Source organism: Uloborus diversus, chromosome 6, assembly GCF_026930045.1.
Source record: "Uloborus diversus isolate 005 chromosome 6, Udiv.v.3.1, whole genome shotgun sequence".
Taxonomy (NCBI): domain Eukaryota; kingdom Metazoa; phylum Arthropoda; class Arachnida; order Araneae; family Uloboridae; genus Uloborus; species Uloborus diversus.
The window spans coordinates 80,961,310-80,979,497 of NC_072736.1; the positions used below are offsets into that span (position 1 = coordinate 80,961,310).

General features: G+C 32.9%; 1 protein-coding gene across 1 annotated transcript in view; it reads left to right on the plus strand.

Annotated features, from left to right (window-relative positions):
• LOC129224255 (G patch domain-containing protein 1-like) overlaps positions 1 to 18,188 on the plus strand; it is a 64,324-nt gene that overhangs the window by 12,153 nt on the left and 33,983 nt on the right. Inside the window, exons 4-7 of the mRNA XM_054858682.1 lie at positions 602 to 756; positions 2,126 to 2,258; positions 4,457 to 4,663; positions 9,240 to 9,351. Coding sequence (XP_054714657.1) covers positions 602 to 756; positions 2,126 to 2,258; positions 4,457 to 4,663; positions 9,240 to 9,351 — 607 coding nt within the window. The remainder of the gene's footprint in view (positions 1 to 601; positions 757 to 2,125; positions 2,259 to 4,456; positions 4,664 to 9,239; positions 9,352 to 18,188) is intronic.

Consider the following 18,188-nt stretch of genomic DNA (forward strand, 5'->3'; position numbering starts at 1 on the left):
CATGTTTTAATGAAGAAAGGGTTAATATTTTACAAAAGTTGCTGTTAACTTTGTAAGAATCAAACAGAACTGTACCTTAAAATGAAGCAAGAGCAAAAACTGAGCTTGTATTAGTTCTTATTAGACTATCAAAATGTAGTTATAGTATTGCCTTAATGTTAACTGTTGTCTTTTTGATTAAAAGTTTCAGAATTAACACTATTTTTGTCTATCTATAAATAGACTTTTTCCAAGCATTACATTCATGAATTGGATCAAGTGTTTTTTTCTTCATCATATTTTATATAGTATAACTTTGATTTAACAATATCCGATTTAACGATTTCCTCAATTTAATGATAAATTTTATTGGCCCGGTTTTGACTGCATTGAATGTCTATGCTCCTTAATTTAACAGTATCCTTGATTTAACAATATTTTTTTTCAAACCCTTGACAATCGTTAAATCAGAGTTATATTGTAATTGCATGAATTTGGAATATGAAATGATTTGCTCATCTCAATGCTAGTATGTCTTAAAACATTTTTATGTGACAAATTTTATGTAAAATCTCTATCCCAGCAACTAATCATAATGAACATTTTGTACATCATTGTTCAGGATTTTGGAGAATTTGGTATTGCTACAAGAAAAATACACACAACTTTAGAGTTTCAAGATCCATCAGATAACGTTACTCGTAAGAGGAAATTTGTGGACAATGACAGTGTTATTCCTGGTGAAGCCCCTCTGAAAGACTTAGTAAAGCCAATAAGGTAAAGCTTATTGTTCAAAAGATATATGATTTATTGAATAACTACACATTACTTTCAGAAGTAACAATTTTGATTACTGACTAAATTTTCTTGCTCTTAATATCTGATTTTAATATCTGATTAAATGTACTTTTTTGATTATAAAATGTTCAACTGGTGTTGTATATTTAATGAAAAGAAAAATGCTTTTTGTTTTTAGTATTTATTTTATTTTCCGAAAAGCATTGCATTACATTTTTATTTTTGTAACTTACCTTTTTCAGACAAGAAATTTTCACTTGTGGGATACAAAAGAAAAGTTTTCATAAAAATAAGAATTACGTTACACAATAAATTCTCACCACTGTTACCCAAACACAAAAGGCCATTTCTCATTAACAGATAACAGTAATGACATCACATTTTATTTCCCATGATACTAGGGAGTCCCCTTGTTTGTTTTCAGCCATAAAGAAGTTGTGAGATTTTTGTTGAAAAATATGAAGATATAGATTTTGTTTTATTCTCACCTCAGTGAACTTGAATTTCAGGTACGTAAATTAGAATAAAAAAGAAGTGCACATGTTTTCATATGCTTAACCTGTGCAGATTGTAGCAACGAAGGAAAATTTTCTTTCCTTAAAAAAATGTATCCATCAGGCCTATATTAATGGAAAATTCGTCACCTCCGTGACAGACCTTATCAATGTTATTATTTCTGAGGTGGGGAAAACGATGGAGGGGAAATACATCAATTTTAAGCAATCAACCAAAATTATTAATTACCAGTATGTTCTCAAATTTAATAATTTCGAAATATATTAATTCTGTACTGTTTTTTAACATAAATTCGAATTAAAATTTATGCTGTATTTAAATTAAGAGAGCTTAAAATTGGATTCACACTAATCATTAAAATAGCTCATTGTTTGCACAATTTACAAAGTTACTACTTTGATATTAAATTGGCCCCTGTTTTCAAAAATTGAATGTTTTTTTTTTTCCTTTTTTCATTTCAGTGAACAGGGTTAAAATTTTTTTTTTTTTATTTATGAGTAAAATAATTCGAAATCAGTTGGACTATTGTTCATGGTTACTTCTAGTTGGTAACACTTTCATGTAAGAATGAAAAAAAAAAAAAGAAAGAAAATGAATAATTTAGAAATTCGAAAAATATTTCTGTTCAAAAGTTACTCATCCTGGAGAATGACCCATATGTGTGTGTGTGTGTGTGTGTGTGTGTGTGTGTTTGTGAAACACTGAAATTTGTGAAGGTCAGCATTCACTGATTAATGTGTGAAAAAATAATTAAATTTTTAGTCTTTCTCCAATGTCAACATTTTTCCAGGTTTTCTACTTTTCTTAATATGTTAGTTTGTTTGTGTTATAGAGATTCCATTGGAATACAAATTTTGAAAAAATTAGGATGGCGTCCAGGACAAGGGATTGGACTAAGAATAAAGAAACAATCTCCAGCTGTTAAAGTATATGGTTGCTCTCTTCCTGATACTTCACTTCTTGAAGTATGTATTTAATATATTCATGTACTGAATAGTGCTAAAGATTGAAAAATCTATACATAATTTTCAAACTTCTGTTCAGCACACATGGTTACAGAATTAAACTAAATAATAAACATGTGCATTAATATGTATAGATAAGTTTTATATCAATGTTAAAAAAATAATACTAAACAAAAACTGGTTAGATTCTAGAACTAACTGCACTCTCCACATTTAATTGTTTTGGAAAGTTATAGAACTTTTGGTATGGTTGCAATTAAGTTTCTAATTTTATTTGAGCCATTGTAGTACACAACATGCTGAAGTTAACTGAGTTAGAATTTTAATGCTCTAAAATTATGTGCCAGACTCTTGACTCTAATTTTAAAATAGATAACCAATTGACCATGGCATTTTTTTTTTTTTCATTTTTAACTAAATTCTTATTTGCTATTGCAAAAATGTTCTTATACATTGAATTAATATTTAATTGTACACATGTAAGAAGTCTTTGTCTTGAAAATTTAGATAGTCTTTGTTTTAGAATTTAAAAACATGTTAAAACAAATGTAAGCTATGTTCATAGCATTTACATGGCCTGAAAAACTTTGAAAGTCCTTGAATTTATTTATTTATTTTTTATTTTTTTCAAAGCTTTTATAGTCTTGGAAAATTGAAATAAGCTGATCCAGTGCAAAAGGTTCTGGAAAATCCTTGATTTTCTCATTCTCACGAGTCAAGCTTTAAAATGTCTGTTTCAATAAAATCTGCTGATGAAACATTCAGCTTGAGTTAAAAATCAAGAAACTGTATACTTATCTTAAAGCCTAACAGCTTTAGAAAAACTGGAGTGGGAAAACAAGAAATACTTCATTTTGAGAAAGTTATTGATAAAAAATTAGACATAGCTAAAAATGCTGGGTTGTAATTTATTATTGATCTATGTTATTTAAGAAGTACAATTTAAAAGTAGTAGTATTAACTTTGATATGTTTTCAATTGAGTATGCTGATTTAAAAATCTTAAATAATTTAAATTTCAGGTTTCTTGTATCTTTAAAAGTTATGGTCGCTTGTGATAGTAAAATAATCATACTTTACTTACACATATCTGTTTTACTGCTGAAATTAAATAAAAAAAAAATTAATGTGTAACTATGGTTTTAGACATGTCTTTATTGAATTTGCAATCTTTTTTTTTTTTTTTTTTTTTTGTGTGTGTGTATTGAATGTGAAGATAATTCATTACAGCAAAAATACTGTGCATCAAATAATTTTAAATGCATTTTTATTACTTGCAATTTAAATTGTGTCTAATTTGGTTTGATTTATTTAATTTGTACCACAGCTTTGATTTTTGTCCTGGAAAGTCCTTGATTTTTATCCTGCAATTAGTCTCTTCAACGTTCCAATTGTTGTACAAATTTCAAAGAATGTTCAACTTGTGTGGTTTTTCCCCCTTTCAAGCTTTAGTTTACTGCAAAAATTGTAAAAGCTGGGTCATTTTTTCTCTCTATTAGATGTTATCTAATTCTTGATTCAATTGAAATAAAGAAAAAAAAATATTTGAAAAAAAAAAGAAAAAAAAAGCTTTTGGGTGCTTTTTGATCTGTAACCAACATTTTGTTCTTGATAACAAATATTTTTGTTGCTTTTTAAACAGTTGTATCAAAAAATAGAATGAGCTTTTGATTATTTACTTCATACCTACATATTAAAACTAAGAGTAATTTTAATTTAGCACAAAAGTTGCCCTATACCTGCTTGAGCATGTTCGAAAAAACTTGCTGTAGCCTTAATGCTGCTATGTTAATGTTGACAGAACAGCATCAAGCCCCCCTCCTCTTCTTCTTACATTTTTTTTTCTGGAGAGACACAAGGCCTTTTTACCTATTAACTCCAATGTCATGACAACTGTAGCACCATCAATGGAGAGGCCCTGCTCAGGACCATCACTTATTAACTCTACCAAAAATGGCAAAAATGCCACTAACATGTAAATAAATTTCCCAAGCTGGGGGGTGCTGAGGGTCAATTGACCCCCCACCCCACCTCTTAAATGAGTGGCCTGGCTATGCCATGGATTAATTGTTAAGTAAAATTCATTGTGTTATGTGACAGTTTTGTTTTTATAATTAATTTGCATTTTTTTTATTGATTCATAAATTTTTTCATGAAAGTTAAACACTTTATAAATCAACTTTTTGCAACTCCTTGTAGGCAGAGGATCCGACTATGTTGTCATTTACTTTCGCTCCAGAAGATACTGATGAAATATTTTATAGGCCAAAAGATAATTATTTCGGTCTTGGATATACAGGTCTTTCAAAACAGTCAGTGTTGACTTCTGCCTCTGATGCTTTTGCTCCTACCACTACAAAATCGTGGCTAACAAAAGACAAGAAAAAGATATCAATTTCAGGGCAGGTTTGTATGTTTGACATTTTCTGAATTCCATTTAAAATACAATAACCCCTCGTTCAATTGTGAAACGGCATGGTCTTTAGGTGAAGTGAGAGCTCAAAGTTATAGCTTAAATGATAGCAAATTTAGATAAAAATGTACTTAACTTCTAAAAGTAAAAACGCTTGTGAATCATGTAATCATTTTCTTAGGCAAACCAAGCTATCTTTTGCTTTTATGTTATTAGCACTCTTATAAATATGTTTATACATTACCCTCTCTGATGAACTGACATTTCATGTAACAAAATTATCTCCTATTAATTTAGTGCTAATTTACCTTCCATTAATCCATTATGTGCCAAGTCTCCCATTTTAGGAACTTTCGATTAAGATGTTTTTCCTCATCAAGTAATTAAGATATCAGTTTGAAATTATTTTAAATTGAATGGTAGAGTACCTAACTTTAATGGTATTTTTTTCCAAAAGGTTTGGAATGTTTGATTAAAATGAAAAAAAATTCAATTTCACAAAAATTTCGAAAATTAAAATAACAATCTTGTTTTTTTAATTTTCATTACACGGAAAAAAATTTCCTAAAAATTATTAATACGAATGCAGAAAATTAGAAACGTAGAATATGAAGCTTAATAGAGCTTTTTTCCAATCACAATAAACAGGGATCAAGAAAAATATTTTAAATTATTTTTATTTACAGAAGTCCCAAAATGGGAGACTTGGAATGTTCTGATTAGCAGAACAAGTCATGGCTAGTAGAAATGGTTTTCACCCATTTTGCATGAATGAACTCTCCTCTCTTTATCTTTTCCTGCTGAAATTAAGGGCCTTTTGTGATTTCTCATTGTAAATACTCTTTTGTTGTGTTCAAGGTCAAGAGCAGGTGCTTTTATGAAAACAAGTGATATTCCATTCGTTTAGAAGAAAGTTCTGGAAAAACAGGGGTGCCAATCCTCCCTAAGGAGGATGACGCATCTCTCTGATTTTCTACAGAGCACAGAAGAAATTCCCCTAAAATGAGATGAAAGATAGCTTTAAAATTATCCCCCCCCCCTAAAAATGTCAGTAGCTCAGTCAGCGCCATGCGCCCCTCCCCCGTGAGGGCACCCCTGAAATAAATACAATAAAGTCTAGGTCAGGGGCTTTCAATGAGGGAGATTGAATTTCAATAAAGAAATTTCAATAGAAAATTTTAATGTTTTTTGCTTTTTTGACTTTGTCACAAGCATCAAACGATATGGAAATAATATATTTTAGTGTATTACTAGAAAATAACTGCACTATCACTTGTTTGTGAACTGCCAGATTCTGTTTGGATAGTTGAGAAGAAAAAAAATCGAAATGGTTTATATCACAAATAATGCGATAACTGTCTCAATTTCCATTTTTACAATTTACTGTGATTCGTTGGATAAAATTGTAGAAGCTAGAACCATTGCTAACTCCTCAACTCGAAGCATGCAGGCCATTGATCTCTGAAACCATTATGATGATGTAAATCATTTCATCAAACATGTTGTGAAGCAACCGAAATGCAGACTGTAAAAAAAAAACCTCGCGACAAATACAGTCGAACCTTGTTATCACGACACCTCTGGGACTGTCAACGAACTGTGGTCATAGCCGGAGCGAGGTCATAACTGGAATGGTTTAAAAATTCATTATTAAACATTAGTTCACAATAAAACTAGATTTAATGAAGAAATTAATAGTATTTATAGATGCTTTCAAATAGATTCTACTTATGTAAATTTGAGTTATTGGTGAATATAACAAAAATTCTTTAAAAAAAACTTTACTTAAATATTTTTTCAAATTCTACAATACTTTCCAATAAGTTTTGCTAAACTTTTAATAACATTTTTAACACTCCTCCTTTCCACCAAATTATCAGCAAGGAAGAAACCAATTCAAGACTCTTCACTTATGTCTGCAATTTGATTAGATTTTGACGGCCTAGCCCCACTTTTCGAAGGTGAAAAAACTTTCTAATTCTTTTATAAACTTCAGAGTTGTGTGCCCCTTTTCAATATCATGAGGAGTTCTTATCTCTTTTTCTCTTATGGGTGAAACTTGTAGTGACCACCTACAGCTTAAGGTAGCTATAGTCTTTCTCTTCTCCTGCTGTTTCCCTCGTCCAGTATTCCACCTGCTTTGAATTCCTTTCTATTGTCCCTTTTGTCAAAGTCTGAAAACTACCTTTCAGAGCTTATCTGTCCCCCACCATTTGTTAGGTGTCATGCCTGGTCGAATCTCTTGTCTGAGTCCAAAGTTCCTACAAGAAAAATTTCCAGAATTATTTTATGGAAAATTTTTCAATTGCAAAGAAATACTTGATCTAATCTGTGCAAGTGTCGTCATAACTGGAGTTGACCCGTTCCCCCCCCCCCAAAAAAAACTGTCGTAAAACGCAGAGCCCCTAATATTAAAACTGTATGGCATAAGTTTGGGACTTTGAAAAAGTGATGTGACATCCGGAGGGTCATGAAATCCGGGTGTCGGGATGTCGAGGTTTGACTGTACACCTTTAGGCAGCCCAAACATACCTTAGTTCTGTTTTATACGAGTCTAGTGCTTCGGATCATTGTCATTTACCATTACTCGATCCCCAACATCGTTACTTGAAGAGACCTACCACTTCTCTTTTTGTATATGGAAAACCTAAGGCTTTTCGCTAAAAGATATTAAATTGTGTGAGAAAAGTTCCATTTCGTACACAAATGTATAAGAAAAAGGAATGAAAACCAGGCCCGGTTTAGTGTACCGCAGAGTGGGCAGGGGGAGGAGAGCAGGCCCGGCTCTTGGGGTAGGCAACTTAGGTGTCCGGCTAGGGCAGTTGATTTTTGGGGCAGCAAATTTCGAAATTGATTTTTTTTAAGTATGAATATCTGTTTCAGCGTCTTAAGATTCACTGCTTCAATGCTAAATAATATTATTAACAACAGGAGCTAGCCTCCAAATATTTTGTTACAGGGGGTCCCAAAATTTATAGATCCGGGCCTCATGAAAACTTTCAAGTTCTATATTTTAAAGCTTGAATATGTTAAATATGTACTTAAAGTACCAATAACTAACTTTATTTATTACATAAAGATGATTTTAGGGTTTTCCAACTAGATTTAGTCATCTGCTATTCAAGTATCAAAATAGTGGCAGGGATATGTATGTTGTCCCCTTTAAATGCCAAGTCTCCTATTTCGGGACCATGCCATATATCCTAACCTAATAAATATTTTTGCAAAATTTCAGCTACATATGATTAGAGACGTGATTGAACCTCAAAATATACGAAAACTTAAGTATTTTCAATGTGGTTCATGTAGCAGCGTTTAATGGTTTAAGTCAGCACCTTCAAGTACTACACCCGTCTTGAAATGACCATATTATCTTCCAGCAAAAATGTCTTGAATTTTGTATCTGCTTTACAGGTAGTTTGAATTTATTTCTCTAAATTTTGCTTTTTTGGGTGCAGAGCTTGGTTTTCCTTGCAAATTTAGACCAAACTGTAAATATATCAATGTATTTAACTGCTGTTGCTACTGTCATTTTTTTAAATTAGTTTTTAAAATTCATAAAATTGAATTATTTTTCTCAATTAAGGTACATAACAACAACAATGCAAGTTTCAGTATTACAAATAATAATAATAATAATAATAATAATAATAAAATTGTGAAATGAAAATTGTATCCACCTAAACTATTCAAGCATAGTTTCACTAAATAAGAGACTTTTCTACAGGTTCTCTCTATTCACTTGAACCTGTTGTAAAAAAAAAAGATTTTATACTAGTCAAATAGGTGGCATGAAGATCAATAATGTTACAGTGAAACTTGACTATTAATGAGAAGTTGATTTTAATGGTAATTTTCTTTTGCATTGTGAATTGTCTACATTGTGAACAATTTCTAAAACCTGACACATTAACAAACTCACTTTTAAAAAAAATATGAAAATTAAAACATAATTGCCGAATGATAAGTTACACAGGTCCGGATCTGCATACCCGCAAATTTTTGCGGGGAGGCCGAAAATTTATAGATTCAGGCCTGAAGTTGCATACAGTCATTGCTTTAAAAGAAGTTCATTTTTCAGTACATTGCATTATAGCTATATGAAATATGTATAAAATAGCTGCATCATGACTTATTGAAGTGGATTATTTATATTTTAAAATATTTGTGCCTAGGTTTGTTGCAAACTTTATCTTTAGATTGTCTTATTATACTTTAGAAAATGTTCTTAAGATGCATTTTTTACAATCATGCATATAGTCCATTAAAAAAATGTACTTTTGAAATTGGCTAGTAAATAATGTAAAATTTAGCTCTTTTTTTTTTTTTTTTGCTCTTTTCTTATAGTTTTGCTTAAGTTTCTGTCATTCTGCTACTATTCCTGCAGCTTTAGTGGAACTTTTTTAATGCTCTTAGTGCAAAGAAATTTACTTAAAGCAGAGTTCTGTTTAAATAACCTTGTTCTGTTTAAATAACCTTGAAATGTACCTTTTTGAAATTTCTTATTTCTTGTAATTTCTCTTCAGTCGCTAAATTTATCTTTAATGTTTTTTTTTTTTTTTAATGTAGGCATTTGGTGTGGGTGCCTATGAAGATGAAGATGAGGATATTTATTCAAAAGATGACATGTCCCAATATGATTTTTCTGAACTTGTTCCCAAAGAAAAAGAATTTGAAAGTAGTATGTAACTTCAAACATTATAGCATTGCTTAAGCGTGGGGTTTTATGAATTATTTTGTCATAGCTTTCATGTTATTTTTCGTGATGACTTCATTTGCATTTTACCAAGAGAGAAAGAGAGAGAGAAAGGAGAGTGATTGACAGAAATTCTGACAATAGTACAGTAAAATTAGGTCAAAAAATGGCCAAACCCAAACATCCAAAAAAAAAAAAAGGCGAAACCTGTTGCAAATTACTTCTTACCCTTCCAGCAAGAAGGGGTAAAAAGTCCCAGCACTTTGCGCATCGGGTTTTGGGGGAAAGGGGGGGGGGGACGAAATAATCTTCTATTTAAAAAAAAAATTCTATTGCTTAAAAAAAAATTCTCAAACCTCGCAGAAACCACTCTATAATAGTAAAATAATAAACTCTCACAGAAAAAAATTGTAATTAATAGGGGTGGACAGGCGGAGGGGGGATTGGGGGGGGGGGGGTCATGGAGCAGCTTTGAGTCATTGGAATTTTTAAGGCAGTTTTTTCAAGGATTATTTCTTTCTTTTTTGAGGGCGTTTATTCTGGATGGGTACTCCGTCACACTTAAGTGGTGCGCCATCGCTTTTTTTTGGGGGGGGGGGGACCCTGAATTTACATTCTAAAATCAACTATTGCAGTGAAGTTCGCGAAAAAATATCCCTCATTTAAATTTTTCCGAAGTACAAAATGTCACACAATGATATGGTAATATCAGAATGATAATTCTAAAAGATCTAAGCGAGCTCAATAACCAAATTATTTGTGACTGGAGTTATTAAACTGTTTAGAGTGCTGGAAAATCAAATTCCTGTGCAGCATAAAAAAAAGTCCAAACTGACCAAAGTTTCCCTACTTCTTGATTAATTTACTTCAACTTTTCTACAATCTTTTGCCATTACCGTAAGGGGGGACAAACGTAAATTGCCAATAGTGAGACGGGCAATGCTGCAATTCTGCACCCTCTAAGTCGGTGGGGATTCTCATTTGCAAACACCAAGCTACCTCTCTTTTCCGCAGCTGGTTATGTGAATTATGCTAAAGATGTGGACATATACTTGCAACACTGAAACTTTTGAGTACATTATGCGATAAAAAAAATTTGATCACATTAAATATCAGCTAAAACATCAGCTATCCAACGATCTAACGCAGTGACAAATTCAGGTGGTCTAGAACCTGTAGTGATTCAACGATAGAACAAGTCTTTATGAGAGCAATGAGCAATACAACAATAGAATGCTAAACATTTAGACTTTTTTGTCTCTCAGTTTGGAAATTACAATCTGTTTCTAAAGCCTTCAGAAGTTTCTTCCCTCTCAAGTTGGTAGTAGTATTGCTCGTTGATGATAAAGTGAGTTGCGATTAGACCTTTAACGTTCGTGTAGTAACATCAAAGGATATTGAAGGCAAACAATTTTGTTGCATTTCTTTGTAAAGGAGGTAAGCAGTTATCTCTTTAGCTTCTGTTACGAGAGTAGTTATTATCTGTAAAGATGTGTAAGTCCAGACCATCTTTTACACCGAATGGTATGAACAGTAAAGATGGAATAACAAATTGCTAAAAACTTCTGGTACGAGTTATGCTCTGATCCTCCATTAGTATTCGATGAATCTGGTTTCAGAAGGAAAGAAATCCTCCATCGTTAAAGTGCTATTATTTGAAGCAAAAGGTTCATCTACCATCACAGAACGAACAACTGGTGTCATATATGTCATATATGAGGCAGTGAGAAGCAAAGGGATGTAAGTGAACATTTTCAAGTTTTGAATAAAACGCATTTAAAGATAACATCCTAGATAGGCTTTCATTGATTTTCTTTTCTAAATCATGCTGTATAGAAGCAACTACTAGGTCTACTAGTACCATCTCTTGCCCCAAGATAGAGGAAAGGTTCACCAACCATTTGTACTGGTTATCTCCAAATTTTTAATTTTGCCGCTGACATCCCTTCGCTTCTCACTGCATCATATGTAATAGATGGAAGATACCTGCTTGATCATATATTTGGTTCTGTAAGCTTCAAGGAAATATTCCAGAAATGCAGTGTATAGGTCACTTGTAAGTATGGGAAAGCTAGTGTCATTTTTGATGGGTGCAAAGAAAGCACCACAGAAATATAATCTGCGTCTTATTACAACAGCCAAGCTTTAGAAGACTTTCTGCGCCTCAAATCTTGTGCTTGCTCTGAGGGGCTCATTGGATATAGTGAGTGTTTGAAAAGTCTGAAAGTGGACTGTAGTGTGCAACTATATGCACAAACTGTGCTAGACATAACTGCAACAATAACGATTTTGCTGAGAATCTAGATTCCAAAAAACATTTTGATAACGAAGACTTTTTGTTGCAAGCTTAGGAGAAATCATTTGAAAGCAAAAAACAGTTCAGCGTAATTTTTCTGGCCATTGACTCAAATGTGCACCATCAGAGGGGGTGGGGGGGGAGGATAATATTTTAGTATATAATTTCTTTTTGGGGGGTGAGCTACTTTTCTTATGGGGTGGACAGTCCTGATATAATGCATTTTGGATTTGAATGAAATAATACTTCTACTTAAAATAAAAGGGGGGGGGGTTGAGTATTTATTTTATTTTGCGAAGTGGGGGGCGGGCTGTAGCTTTGAGAGGAGGTGCACCATCGCTCTTGGAGGATGGACACACTTGATTTCTAACTTTAACTTAGCATAAAATAATGTTTCCATATGAAATGTATGGAGGGGGGTTCGGGGGTGCTGCTTCGTTTTACGGGTATAGGGGGACTCTGTATCATTGATGGGTTATGTCATCCCTCTTGGGGGTCAAATACCTTTAATTTCATGCTTTTAAATTTAGTATAACATAATATTCTCACTTTAAATTTACTCTAAAAATTCTGGAAAAATACCCAAAACAGCACTTTTTAGATGCCCCCCATTCCAAAACCCGACGCACAATGGGGTGGGACTTTTTACCTGTTCTTATTTGGAGGGTAATAAACAATTTGCACCAGGTTTAGCTTTTTTGTTTTTGGATGTTTGGGTCCAACCCCTATTTTTACTGTACTACAAGTAACAATAAAATGAAACTTGATTTATTTCTTACTCTGACTTGAGTGGGCTTTAATCTGGCTGTACTTAAGTGTTTTCAATTAATGTAACTGGTTAATAGTTTTATGGAATCATTTCTAGCATGACTAATAACAACATACTACAGTAACTCCTGATAATCTACGCAATAGGATGGTGGATAAGTGAATTTCATGAATGATTCAAAAACCAGGTAAAAAAAAAAAAAAAACCTAGTGTATACAATAACTAAAATAAAAACGAACAACAACAGTCACAGATACATGTAAACTCTAGCTAAAAATAATAACAGTGTAAGTAAAAAATGTATGTAACAGCTATAAAGGAGTCGCTCATTGCTGCTAATGGATTGCACATGTACAAACAAATAATGCAAACAGATTATTTTAGATCACTCAAAAAACGTGTAGTGAAGGGGCATTTTTTGAAACAGAACTGATCCAGTGACTTGTTTACACTGGTAAATAGTGTAGATGTAAAAATTAGGTTTCGACCTGTCCAGTTTTAGTGACCTTGAAAGGTTTGATGTCGTTGGAAAGGAGAAGGAAAAAATAGTATTAAAAATTTAATTTTTCACTTGTTACGATAAAATGTGTGTTCTTTTTTGCATTCAGTAAATCAACACGACAGAAAGAGAGAGAGAAAAAAAAAACTTATGAAAGGCTGTGGATAATCCACACTTGGATAGTTGGGAGATGACTGTCACTAATTCTTTATAGATTACCTTTGTTTAGTGACTAATTTTTCAACAATGCATTAATTTACTGTTGTGTGTTTATAGTTTTTGTACTCTCCTCAAATATCCATTACACCATTTTGTTTGATATTTAGGCATTTTGACTAGTTTTCTTTGTGTTCCTGAGGAAGTTTGGGAACTATTTTAAATTCTGTTTTTTAAATTTCTTGTTATTTCTCAATTTACATAGGTTGCGTTCCCATAGAGCTACTAGTCGACCGCTGGTAGGTTGGTTGATCACATGACGTCTAATGACGTCAGTGATTCTGGTTATTAACTAGTTTTTCACCAACCAATGCTCTATCAAACGCTTTTTGTTAATAACACAGTTACTTGAGCAAACAAAGAATACTCAGGTGAAAAAGGCTTATTATTGATCCAAAATGTCACGTGGCTCAATCAACGAGCTTAAATTGCTGTATGCCGGTTTATCTACTGTTGAAGCTATTAGAACAACTTTGGAAACAACCAGTTAATCGGTAGCTCTATTAGAACATTCCTGATTAGTTCTCCTTTTGCCACGATCGACTAGTGACTCTAAGTGAACATAACTGTAAAAGTTACAAGGCAATTAAACAAATTTAGTATTTCAGTACGTTACCGCCCCATAGCCAGGGCTAAGACAGAAGTACATGAAATACACCAAAAGCTCAGTCATTCCGGCCGAGTACAGCAGTTTCGTGCTTATTAACACTCATCAGCCCAGCTTAGGAAGTGACTGAGCTGGAGGTGGAAAACCTCTTAAGGAAGCTAAGAGTACCAAACAAACATATAAGAATTAGCACTGTCCAAACGAGCAACCAGAGCAATGGTTTGGTTCAACTCGAAGATTGTAGGCAAGGCATGGTAATTTCAGTAAGTTACCGCCCCATAGGCAGGGCTAAGGCAGAAACACATAAAATAAGGCAGAAATAAATGAAATACTGGTAGCTAATATGTTAGTTACCAGTTTGTTTGGTACTCTTGGCTTCCTTTAGAGGTTTTCCACCTCCAGCTCAGTCACTTCCTAAGCCGGGTTGATGAGTGCTAATAAGCATGAAACTGCAGTCCTCGGCTGGAATGATTGAGCTGGCTGTGTATTTCAAATATTTCTGCCTCAGCCCTGGCTGTGGGGCCGTAACTTACTGAAATTAACATGCCTTGCCTTCAATCTTCGAGTTGAACCAAACCATTGCTTTGGTCACTCATCTGGTCAGTTCTAATTCTATATTAGCTACCAGTTTGTTTGGTACTCTTGGCTTCCTTAAGAGGTTTTCCACCTCCAGCTAAGTCACTTCCTAAGCCAGGCTGATGAGTGTTTAATAATCATGAAACTGCAGTCCTCGGCTGGAATGACTGAGCTGGCAGTGTATTTCATGTAAATTTAATATTGCTTAACATTATTAGAGTTCCACTCCTTGGATTGCATCTCAGGTAAATTAATCAAAAATATTCTTTCTGTTTAAATAGTGATTTTTTGGGTGTTTTGATATCTTGAGGGATGGACTTAATTTTACTTCTAATTTAGCTTCTGCTTCATATTTTTCACTTGTGGGCATACCGTTTTGCAATATGCTGCTTTATTTTTTAATGTTTTCTGGACTATTATTTGTTGATCTCTTGCTTGAATTTTTCTTCTTATAATATTTTTGTACTTTCAATTGATTGTAATTCTTCAATAAATTGTTTTTATATTTTTGCTCAGTTTTAAGGTTTTTTGACTAGTTTTCTTTGTATTTCTAGGAAGGTCTATGAATAGTTTTAAATCTTGTATTCAGATCAGTGGCGGATCCACAGGGAGGGGGGCAGTTGGGGCGATTGCCCCCCCCCCCCAAAAAAGTTTGGAAATTCAAAAAAATTCCGGGAAAAGGTAACAAAATCCCCCCCCCCTGCTCTAAGCATATCATAAAAACTTACCTACAACTGTATTTTTATGACTTTAATTCCAAAAATTTTCCAGGAGAGAGTCCCTCGACCCCCTTTCTCCAATGTTATTGAAGATTGCCAAAATTTTGAATTTTTAGAGCTCTAATTTCGAAAAAATCAGCAGAATCGAAAACTTTTTCGAAAATGTCGTTAGTGAGGACCAATTACGTTTTTAGAACTTCAATTCCAAAAAAATTCCGGGGGAAGTTCTCAATCCCAAGCCCTTCCCCTAACATCAATGAAGATCTACTAACATTACTTTTTGAATCTTCAATATTGAAAAGTTGAGGGATAGTTCTTGACTCCAGACACTAGTGCAGCCAGAAATATCTTCTGGAGGGCTTTTTTTTTAAATCAAAAATACATTCTGGAGGGGTTTTTTTGATCAAAAATACCTTCTGGAGAGGTTTTTTTGATCAAATAAACCTTCTTGAAAAGGGTTTGTTATCGAAAATACCTACTGAGGGGGCTTGTTGTGAACAAAAGAGCCCTTTTATACGTATAAACTACTGTATTAGAATTTGCATTTATGTTAAAACCAATGCTTCAAGGTTTTTTTCACCCCTACCCCCCTTTTGCTGCACAACTGACCCCATCCTTTCCCTTAATTCTAGCAAAGATGGCCAACTATCGCATTTCAAGGCTCAAATTCCGAACAATATCCAATGGAATGTTCCAAACCCGGTTCCTTCCCCCTACATCATAAAAGATGGCTTATTACAACTGCGTATTCACGACTTAAATTTCGAAAAATTTCCGGTGAGGAGCCCCCATGTCCTTTTTTCCTCAACTTTTAACATATTCAAATATCGTCTAAAACGGTTTTTGGAACTCCTACATTTCTGAATCCTGTCTTCTGCTATGTCACCAAAGGTGGCCTACAGTCCCGTTTTTAGGCCTTCAATTCCAAAATTTGTTCAGGCGGAAAGCCCCCAACCCCCTTGGTTTTTAGCATCACTAAAGATATCTAAAATTGCAGTTTTGAAGCTCTAATATCAGAAAAACGACTGAAGAGAGTTTCTGAATCTCATCCTTTTCCTTCAAGAAACCAAAGATAGCAAACAATTGTTTTTTTTTTTTGAAAATATACCATTAAATTTCAAAAAAATTTCAAAGGGGACCTCCAAGTCACCCCTTTTCTTATAACCACCAAATAGTCTAAAACTTCTTCGAATGGGGAATCAGACCTAGGATTTTGGGCAGTTCCTTTATCTTGTTGTCCCAGTGAGAGAGAGAGATTATTAAATTAATATCTTGATAAGGCAACATTTCTTTTATAAAGAAAAAAGTACAATTGAGGAACTAAATGGCTACTGAAAATATTTCACGAGTCCTCAAGCTAATCGAAAGTTGAAGTGTTTAATTTGGATAATGGATCCAGATAATAGAAACTCATTTTTTTTTATTTTTTTTTCTTGTGTAGCATTTGAAGCATTTATAACTTTCATTCAAACTCCTTGAACAATAGACATTATTTGAAAAAAAAAAAAAAACCATCATGCTTCATTTCTTAAACTTAATTTTTTTTTCTTTAGTTACCTCCCCCACCCCTCCCATAATGATAAATCACCCCTCCCAACAAGGTTGTCTAAATCCACCACTGTTTCAGATTTCACGTTATTTCTTAATTTATCAGATGCTTGCACAAGTTTTCCACTGTTTAATCTGTTCTATTGTATTTAGAGCAATTTTTTCTCTTTTTGTTTAGTTTTTGCTAATTATATTTGGTCTGTTTTCAATTTTAAGCTTTTTTTGAGCAATTATCTATTTACTTGTAGGAAAGTATAAAGTTTTCTTATTGGCATGTCTTTTATGCTTTTACTGTATTTTGTTCAGCAACTTGTGTGTTCTCTTCTGTTATGTTTTGTTAACTCAAATATTTTTCATCTTCTCTCATTGGCTTATCTTTTAGTAAATCATGTATCTGATTGGGCAATAGATTCTCATTCTCTCTTATTATTGGCTCACTTTCTAATGTGATACATTTTATATGAACAGGTTTAACTTTTTACATAAATTAGTATAAATTTATTACTGCTGCCTAATACTTTTAAAAGTTTTATCTATTTAAAAGTTTACTATATTTTCTTCTTGTGGAAACTCAAAAGATCTATTTTAGTAAATACAGTGAAGTCCCATTACAACAAACATGAAGGGACTGCATTTTTTTTTTTTTTTTGTTATAATGGAATTTCAGTAATGTGATGGAACATGAAATCAGGATTGAAAATTTATTTTGTTGCATTGACGTTCGTTGTAACGGAATTTCACTATAATAGTTGTAATTTTTAAAAATAATCTTTTTAATAACAAATAGAACTTTGTTTTCTGATGTTTTTAAATTAAAAAAAAACAATATCAGGGGTAGAAGTGACCGACTTGTCACATATAGGACATTTTCCACAAAAAATATAGGAAAAATATAGGACACATTATATGAATAATTTTGCTATGAAAAAAGAAATAATACATATCATATATTATTCAGTTATTCTTATCAATGATTTTGTTTCAAAAAAACCTCAAACAAAATATTTTACATCTATAATGACTTCCCTGTAGTTGAAAGAATGATTTTTGAAAAAAGTGTACTTTATAGACTAAATAACTAAACAAAATTTGAAGAAAGATAATTTTTTTTTTCCTCACTCATGACCCAAGTACTAATTCCACTGCTCTTAGATTTTATATCTAAACTGAACCCTTTACCACTTGTATTAGGAACAAACAGAGCTTGAGAAGGATCCTTCTGACGTTTTTCAGAGTTTTCTTTATGCTTGAATGTTTTAGCATGCTGCCTTAATTGCGAAAATCCACTATTGCTTATGGGCACTGAACAGTTGCAAAACTGACAAAAAGCGATAAAATCCTTTAGTGCACCATGCACCAAAATTTGTAGAATTAATGTCCTCCTGATTCACCAACTCCACACGAAATGTTGTTAAGCAATGCGATTTCGCCATTATAATTCCACTTATTACAACAAACTACGTTTTAACATCATAAGGAACTAATTATTCCACGATCCCAAAATTCCACAAAAAGAAAAGATTGCAAAAAGAAAATTAGAACATTCCGATCAGAAAATGCAATGAACGCAAAAATATACCAACGAAAACCAT